The following is a 9,396-nucleotide window of genomic DNA, read 5'->3' on the forward strand; positions in this document are numbered from 1 at the left end:
GAATTAATGGAACATTGAGTCGACTCCGTACGATACGTGCGATTTCGTTCACGAAGCGCGAGGTTATTCCTAGCTGAATGATTCCCCTGATGATTGCTCGATCTGAGGGACTCATCATAGATAGGCGATGATCGGTAGACGACTAGGGCGTGATGTCGAGGGGATATTTCCCGCAATAGCCATCGAAATCACGGCAGAGCCCCCTCAAAACTTCCCGATGCGCATAGGCCGTTTCGAGTTTATAACTGAGGCTCGATCGTCGCGGACCGCGACATCTCGGCCGTGGGGACAACTCGGCCGCTACGACTTCTCGGCGACTACGACAACTCGGCCACGAAGGTGGCTTTTCGATATATCGGTTCGCGATGGATTGGATAAAAATTTGTGATGGGATGAGCTCTTGGCTCGGTTCCTTTCGAGCACAGCAGAACGAAATGCAGACGTCGAACTGAAGGCCAAAATGATCTCCGCACTCGCAGTCGTTCCCCCGGAAAGGCTCGAGGACGCTCTCAGAGAGCTCCGAAACGAATTGCCAGATGAGTTGCAACCAGTCCTGGACTACTTCGAAGACACGCACATTGGTCGTCTTCGAGTTCACAACGACGGTTCGCTGGCACGACGGGACCCTTTGTTTCGAGTCTCTATGTGGACGGTTTCTGAGCGCACACTGCGAGGGGACAGTCGCACCAACAATTACGCGGAGGCAGCTCATAGAAGTCTCCAACGCCGATTCCGCGTCGAACATCCTGGCATATTGAACTTCTTCGACGGGATCCGTAGCGTACAGCATAGCAAAGATGCCGACTTGGAACGATACACAGCTGGGCATACCTCGGAGGGCAAGAAGAATAAGTACGTCGAGAACGACCAAAAGATTCTGCGCATCCTCGGAAATAGGGACACGAATACCTTAACAGAGACCATGAGAGGCGTTACCCACACATACAAAATGAATCCTTGAGAGATGAATCCTCGGAACTTCGTTGTGAAAGTGACCGCTCTACCTTCAACAGATAATTGACAGCTTCTTATGAAGTCATGAGAGGCACTGATTCAAAGCAAATCGAGTCGAGTCTTCCTTCGAAGTTCGTCCCCCAGTCTACGCCAAACCAGCTGAACCTCCATCGTGGCCGAGTTGTCGTAGTGGCCGAGTTGTCCCCGCGGCCGAGTCGTCGTGGACCGCGATTGTCGACCTCATGCTCCGCTGATTGACATTTGTTTGAATTTCCTTGGTGGGTGCTCACTCAGTGATACCTAAGACTATACTGGGGCCAACATTCCCGCGAGCACAGCGAAATTTCCTCTCCACATTCAGGAAAATAGTCAAGCGTGTGCTCCATATGGGTTATCGTTTATTCACTGATTCTAAACATCTGAATTCCTGCGAGCTAATAGTTTGATTTCATTGCACAAAAACTGCAAATCGAGGGCGCGGTCTCTCGGAGAGACGGATATTTCTCGAGCAGGCGGACGTATCGGGCGTGGAGTTTCTTGAAGGTTTTTCGGAAGTGCCTCAACCTCGCCCGATCGAGGCGAACGGCCTCGGCCCGTGCGTATTCCAGCTTTTCCGTTCTCCGCTGCCTTCTTGCCCGCACTCTGGACTTCTCGTGCAATACGCAGGCGTATCTTCGCGTGTCCGGCGCTTCCTCCGGGAAAATGGGCTCGTCCCGTAGCGCAGCCTGCGGCTCGTGATGATCGAGCTGCTCTAATCCATCGATTCGAGGAGCTGTGCGGTCCTCGGCGGGGAACGGGACGCACTTCGCTGCTGGGAAGCTATCATCAAAGACTTCTCCGCCGTCCGGCAGCAGACTTCCAGGCGACAAGGGCAGAGGTCGGCGGCTATCAAGTCGTCAGAGAAGGCTTGAGCCTCCTCGAGGACAAAGGCTGGGGCATCTGAGGTGGCGTAGTCCATACTGCAATTATTGGATACTGCGAACGATGTCCGTAAGTCTCCCAGTCACGAATGTTTTTGGTCTGTGATTACTCCGGTTATATGCGAAGTTGAATGCCACTCGGACTGTGAACTCTCGCCTTGAAAAGCTCTCTCAGTGTCTGAGTGCTAACTGAGCAGCCGGCGCGGATTCCGAAGAACTAATTAAGAGTTGCTCTCACCTCACTGCTGAAACTTCTCTCCGGTAATCGCGCGAGGTGCTTGGGTTCTGACTCACCGAGTGGGATTCCGGAATTCGTCGATCGGCTCGTAAAACCATTTTGACACCTTCCGATTGAGCTTCTTAGACTCGTGCCCGACCCCGATCTTCGCGAGGGGTGCTGCTAGATTTTGTGCTAGGGTTGGTCTCTTCTCGGATGCCTTGACGATAAGGGCAATAAATTCGAAATTTTCTACTCCTCTGCCCGCACATTTCGGGGAGCGAACGAACATTTCTTCGGCGGCCCAGAGTTCGCGAAATCAAATTATCGATTAACATGATATGGATCGTTCCCCAGATGCTCCTTCTGCTGCTGCCTCTGTTGAGGCAAGGTGGCCTTCGCCGATTTGAACATCTTGTGCGGAGTATCGCGACCAGAGGATCCGACAGCGGATCGGAGACCGTGAGGATACTTGAGATTGTTCTTGGGCTGGATCACCGGAAGCGGCGGTTTTTTTCCCCATACGCGCCTCTTGCACTCTCTCCGTCGTCGGACCGATAGGCAGACAGGGTTATTCAATGACTCCTTCTTTGTGGGTCAATTCTTGATGCGCACTCGGTGTGGGAGCAAACCATCGACTCAGATGTAGTGAGAGCCGCTCAATGTCGAAACGTAGATGATGAATTTCTGCTAGTCGTTGGTCGTTGCCAAATATTGAGGGAGAAGTCTGCGGGATGATTCGGGATCAGACTACCTAGAGGTATCGCTGTTCCCGGATCCGGATCTCGCTTGATCTACACGCCATGCTACGATGAGACCAAGCTCTTCCGTGAATTTTCTACGGGCATCGGTTTCCCTCGGTTTCTCCGGTTCCTGTTCCGCGCGGGCGGTCGGGCCTGTTTCACTTTGTGGAATTGCTCGATGGCACCGGCGATCCTGTCGGCCAGGTAGGCTTGAGAGCGTTCTCTCGGTGCGCTCGGGGCCCGGGGGGAAGACGCCTGAAGCCTCAGTGGCCGGGATTCTGACCGAGAGCCTGAGCGGGGGGCCGGACCAATTGGGGTGTTGAGCCGCGACGACCCAGAGGCGGTGGGCTCGAAGGCATAGAAGGGACCTCTCTCGCCGTCCACGTCCTTTGAACGGGTGTCTTGAGGCTCGACGTTGCTGGCCGGGCACTCCGTGTGCCGAGGGAGGGATCGTGGGCGGTCCCGGAACGTGGGATGCTCATTTTTGTTCCTAAAAAAGTTGCCACTCTCCTCTGGCAATGGATTTTAACGCACGCATTCGCGATTCTAGGGTTCGTGAAAGAGAAGCATCCATTGAGTACCATCTGTCGACTGGCGTGGCTCTGGTCGACCACGTCAGTTCATCGCTCTTGGAAATCAGGGTGTCATTCACTTCTTTGCATTCACGTGTGAACATTGGGAGTGTGACGATGTCCAGAGAACAGTCGGGGCGTGTGGACGAAAGCTTCGTCGACAGTGATGCAATGTCGCTGATCAGCTTGTCTTCTCGAAGTTCAGTGTCGAAACAGCGTTTGCCGCGAGGGGAAAATGAGGCTCTGTAGCGAGAGCACATGCGACGGTCCCGGGATTTTCAAAGTAGCGGACGATGAATCTCAGTGGGACTCCTGCGCCGATGGAGTTGCGGAAGATGGTTGCAGGTAGGGCTCTACCTTTAGACAGGCGCCCAGCACAGTTCTCCTTGCCGTTATGCATTCTGGAAGAAACACAATAATTCATGTCGTCGTGTATGGACCTCATCGATGGCATGGAGAATCGTTTGTCGCGGGAGCGATCAATGACTCACCGCTTGTATTGTTACGCCGATTGAACTTTTCACGCTCCACGGAGACCGCATTTGAAGGCGGCTTGGCGAAGGAGGGAGGTATGAGGAAGAGAATCAAGGACAGCATGTTATCGCTCGATCACGCTGAGACAGGATAGGCATGAAAACTTCATTAAACAGTCCGACAAAAACGAGTTTTTTCGCCCGAGAGTGAGGGTGATAGCGAGGCTTGGGTAAATGGAGGCTGTAGATTCCGAATCTGACAATATTTTTCCCGTATCAAGTCTTGTTTTTCTGTAGATTCAATTTCCAGGACATTCGTGATTTTTGCCTTTAATTTCCCTTCCCTGCTCTACGATGAGCCAGGTCCATGAAAATGTGACCGAACATGTAGAGTGGGTCAATCTCTGGCGAAATTTTGTGTGATTCGAAGCACTAGTCCGTGAACTGGAGTCCATCGAACTTAAAAAGTGGCTTGAAAACGTGGATGGCCTCTTCACCGAGAGTTGACACAGAAAATATTCCCTTTGAACCTGTTTGCCCATGACATTTCCGAAGCAAACTCGAATACGAACATCCTGGGACAAAGAGCATGATCGGATGATCCATTCACTTTTAATTCTCAAAAAACACTGGGAACACCTGACACATCCGAGCCTACCAACGCTCGAAATCGGTGAATCGGAACCGACGGAGGAAGACGTGGGCGATTGCGGTCGATCAGGGGCTACCCGCAGAAGGTTCTAGCAGGAATCTGCCATCACAGGGGTTTCCCTCTTCCCTGGTATCTCTCTTACATCGTGCTTATGTCCTGGTGGAACCTTTCTCCATGCTCGTCACTCTTTGCGCCGAGAGTCTGAGGGAAGTGGTCGTGACGGCTATGGAGGTAGAGAAGATTGATGCTCATCCGACACCCGAATAATTGGAAGCTTCCGTGCACGTTCTGAACCCAGGAGAGCGTAGTTTTCAGCTCTTGTATTCCACAAGAAATTATGGACGAGAAGGACGAACGACTGCCAAGCTTCAGCTCCCTGTGGATCCGCTGACTCCACGGAGTCAGGATCCGTAATCAACCTATATGTCAACATTGCGGACCTCCTTCGTCCTCGACCATCACGGGTCGGACGACGAGAACGGAATGTGACTCTCAGATCTTCAACGAGCGATAAATTGCGACTCATCCATTAGGGATTTATTGAGCTTTCAATCGAATTACAGATATCATGACTACAAACTACCTACATTACCTACACAACCTACAAACCTAAATAACCTACATAATCTACATAATCTACATAATCTACATAATCTACATAATCTACATAATCTACATAATCTACATAATCTACATAATCTACATAATCTACATAATCTACATGAGCTACATAACCTACATTACCTACACAACCTACATATATAATAATCATTGTGTGAGCATAATGCCCGCCCGAAGTCCGGGACGATCAGCTCTCGAGGCGGGGAGCTCTCCTCCTCAGGGATCGCTCCAGATCGCCTCTAGCTCCTTCTCGAGCTGTTCCCTAGTCATTTGGACTTCCTTGAGCTCCGCCATGAGCTCCTCACATCTGCCGTGGAGCTCCTCGACGCCCGCCTCGAGCTCATCCTCGTACCTCTTCTTCTTGCTGCGACTCAAGCGAGCGATCGCAGCCTGTCTGGTTACGGGTTCGTCGGATTTGCGTTTCCGTCCCGCCTTCGATCGTGTCTTTTGCCTGAGGAGAGCCTCAAAATCTCTCAGGACCTTCAAGGTGCGCGCTTGGTCGAGGTACACGTCGCTCGAATCCGACGCGACTCTCGCTCCCTGACTGTCTTCTCCGGAGCCAGGAGACAGCTGGGAGGCTGACATTTCCGGAGAGTCCTTTAGGTCGTCCATCTCACTCAGCACTGTTTGAGGCTTAGAGCCCAGGAGGTTTTCTCTCTGACTGCCTCGGGGTTCAGGATTCTGCCTCTTATGATCATACAACGCGTGTCAGAGGAGAGGTCGGATCCTCTCCAGACCTAAACATCCGAGTTGAGTGGTTGCGGCGGTCGACATCGGCACTTCGTTCACCTTTTTCACACGAGCAAGATAAAGGGTCCAGATCAATAATTTCATCCGCTGCGTCTGATTTTGGATTCCGATATGAGGTCCGAGAGGGTCTCCGATTGATTATGAAGGGAAATGTTTAACCTTTTTAAAAGAATACAAAGAGAAATTAAAGACATTGACTAACAATCGTCATTGTCGCATGAAAGGAATACGATAGTATCGGATTCCGATGACTCACCGCTTGTAGATCTGTGAGGATCGCGGTATTCTAGTCATTGTGTCCCTTGATTTTGATCAAGGTGTTGTTGAACCTCAGCTTGTTGGTTCACAACAGGTTGTGCAGCTAGATCGAGAGCATCTGGCACATAAGAAGCCATGATTGGCTCTTGTCCACTACCACGTAGTGCGTCGATCATCATGTCGGCGCCACCTTGCCACGATAGATGAAACATTGACTCAAATGTGTCTCTAGTGAAAGATCCGTATCCCATACCTATGGATACGCGAACCTCATCAGTGAGCACCATGAATCTTCTCACAATATGAGACATCTCTTGAGAGTCGGCAAGTACTGCACCGCCAGCACCGCCACTCATACTACCGTAGTCATTTCTGACATTACCGCGCGTTTCAGCACAGGTAATCGAATGAACGGCTGACAGAAGGCGCGGCCAAGGAGTACGTCAGAGATGAAAATACCGGACATTTTCCGGAAAACGCAATTGTTTCGAAACAATTGAAACACCGCCCATCATCAATTCTGTGTAAGCGTTATTCAACGCATCACGAGATGCCGTAATCCTAGGATTGACGGTCATCAACGTCCTCAGAAGATGTCTAAGAGCTTGGACATCAACCCAACTATCATCGCCCAGAGCGAGATCGATTCGATCGGTCCAGTTTTGGTAAGGCATGATGATTAGTTTTGGTTATTTTTCGAAAATTTCCGAAGATGATTTCTCCGTTTGTTGATTTGATTGCGCGAGATAACTTCTTCGAGCTCCAGAACGAAATCGAATTCTTGAGAAGATGAAGGTGGTTGATTCTGTGCGGAGGCTCGAATCGATGGAGCAACCCCACCACCACAATGCGAAGGGTTAACATCAGAGCTAACCGCGCAGCAGCAGGGAAGACAGCTGCGCGAGTCGCACTTTAGCGGTAAGCCGAGTCATGCGTGGCACCAATGGTTTGGCGGGTCATCTGAGCGAGAAATTTATACAACTCTCGCTGTCGACGCGGAGTACCGCAGAAATGCCTACGTCCCGTCGGCCGCGCCCTCGGCGTCGAACGTCGTCTCGAATATACCACAGGAACTCCCAGGAACGGTGCTCGAACCATTTTCTGTGCTCCGGAAAGGGTCCCACTGGCCCCACTCCGACGATTGCCCCCAACCTCGTTCAGGAGTCAACATTGACATATTCAGAGCCTCGGCCAGTGAAGTCTCAAGTGTAACAATGCCCCGACCATGGCGGCTGACATAAGGTACGCCGCGAGGATCCGGCTCCATTTTTCTTCGATCGCAGTATGGCCCAGAGGGCCCCGCGAGGTATAGGGAGAGCTCGACCACATCCGCATCGATATATGATGACTATTGAGACGCTAACCGTCACCCCGTTCACTCAGACATGCTACATCTTTGTAGAATGTGCGGAGCGACGTGCTATCAGCGAGTTTCCCGCAGATTGTCGACATCTACGATGTCGGTCCCTTCAGCTGACCGGATTGGATTCGATTCGATCTTTCCTATTCCTTTTGACTCCGGCACACCGCGCGGATCGCAGTGGATCCTCCGTGGAAGAGCGAGCAAGCAGAGAACCGAGGGAAACCGATGCGCGTAGAAAATTCACGGAGGAGCTTGGTCTCATCGTAGCACTGCGTGTAGATCAAGCGAGATCCGGATCCGGGAACAGCGATAACGGCACAACCTCTAGGTAGTCTGATCCCGAATCATCCCGCAGACTTCTCTCTCGATATTTGGCAACGACTGGCAGAAATTCAGAATCTACGTTTCGACATTGAGTGGCTCTCACCGCATCTGAGTCCATGGTTTGCTCCCACACCGAGTGCGCATCAGGAATTGACCCCTAAAGAAGGAGTCATTGAATAACCCTGTCTGCCTATCGGTCCGACGACGGAGAGAGTGCAAGAGGCGCGTATGGGGAAAAAACCGCCGCTTCCGGTGATCCAGCCCAAGAACAATCTCAAGTATCCTCACGGTCTCCGATCCGCTGTCGGATCCTCTGGTCGCGATACTCCGCACAAGATGTTCTAATCGGCGAAGGCCACCTTGCCTCAACAGAGGCAGCAGCAGAAGGAGCATTAGGGGTACGATCCATATCATGTTAATCGATAATTTGATTTCGCGAACTCTGGGCCGCCGAAGAAATGTTCGTTCGCTCCCCGAAATGTGCGGGCAGAGGAGTAGAAAATTTCGAATTTATTGCTCTTATCGTCAAGGCATCCGAGAAGAGACCAACCCTAGCTCAAAATCAAGCAGCACCCCTCGCGAAGATCGGGGTCGGGCACGAGTCTAAGAAGCTCAATCGGAAGGAGTCAACATGGTTTTACGAGCCGATCGACGAATTCCGGAATCCCACTCGGTGAGTCAGAACCCAAGCACCTCGCGCGATTACCGGAGAGAAGTTTCAGCAGTGAGGTGAGAGCAACTCTTAATTAGTTCTTCGGAATCCGCGCCGGCTGCTCAGTTAGCACTCAGACACTGAGAGAGCTTTTCAAGGCGAGAGTTCACAGTCCGAGTGGCATTCAACTTCGCATATAACCGGAGTAATCACAGACCAAAAACATTCGTGACTGGGAGACTTACGGACATCGTTCGCAGTATCCAATAATTGCAGTATGGACTACGCCACCTCAGATGCCCCAGCCTTTGTCCTCGAGGAGGCTCAAGCCTTCTCTGACGACTTGATAGCCTGCCGACCTCTGCCCTGGTCGCCTGGAAGTCTGTTGCCGGACGGCGGAGAAGTCTTTGATGATAGCTTCCCAGCAGCGAAGTGTGTCCGTTCCCCGCCGAGGACCGTACAGCTCCTCGAATCGATGGATTAGAGCAGCTCGATCATTACGAGCCGCAGGCTGCGCTACAGGACGAGCCCATTTTCCCGGAGGAAGCGCCGGACACGCGAAGATACGCCTGCGTATTGCACGAGAAGTCCAAAGTGCGGGCAAGACGGCAGCGGAGAACGGAAAAGCTGGAATACGCACGGGCCGAGGCCATTCGCCTCGATCGAGCGAGGTTGAGGCGCTTCCGAAAAACCTTCAAGAAACTCCACGCCCGATACGTCCGCCTGCTCGAGAAATATCCGTCTCTCCGAGAGACCGCGCCCTCGATTTGCAGTTTCTGTGCAATGAAATCAAACTATTAGCTCGCAGGGATTCAGATATTTAGAATCAGTGAATAAACGAGTACCCATATGGAGCACACGCTTGACTCCTCTTTCCTGAATGTGGAGAGGAATCTT

At 51.8% G+C, this 9,396-nt stretch overlaps 1 protein-coding gene across 1 annotated transcript; it reads left to right on the forward strand.

The window, feature by feature from the left end:
- The first annotated feature begins 460 nt into the window (after positions 1-460).
- LOC108864785 (uncharacterized) lies at positions 461-961 on the forward strand. Its single transcript, XM_018640997.1, has one exon. It carries the CDS (start codon positions 461-463, stop codon positions 959-961), a length of 501 nt encoding a protein of 166 aa, XP_018496513.1.
- Positions 962-9,396: the final 8,435 nt, after the last annotated feature.

Source organism: Galendromus occidentalis, unplaced genomic scaffold (assembly GCF_000255335.2).
Source record: "Galendromus occidentalis unplaced genomic scaffold, Mocc_1.1 scf7180000077516, whole genome shotgun sequence".
Taxonomy (NCBI): Eukaryota; Metazoa; Arthropoda; class Arachnida; order Mesostigmata; family Phytoseiidae; genus Galendromus; species Galendromus occidentalis.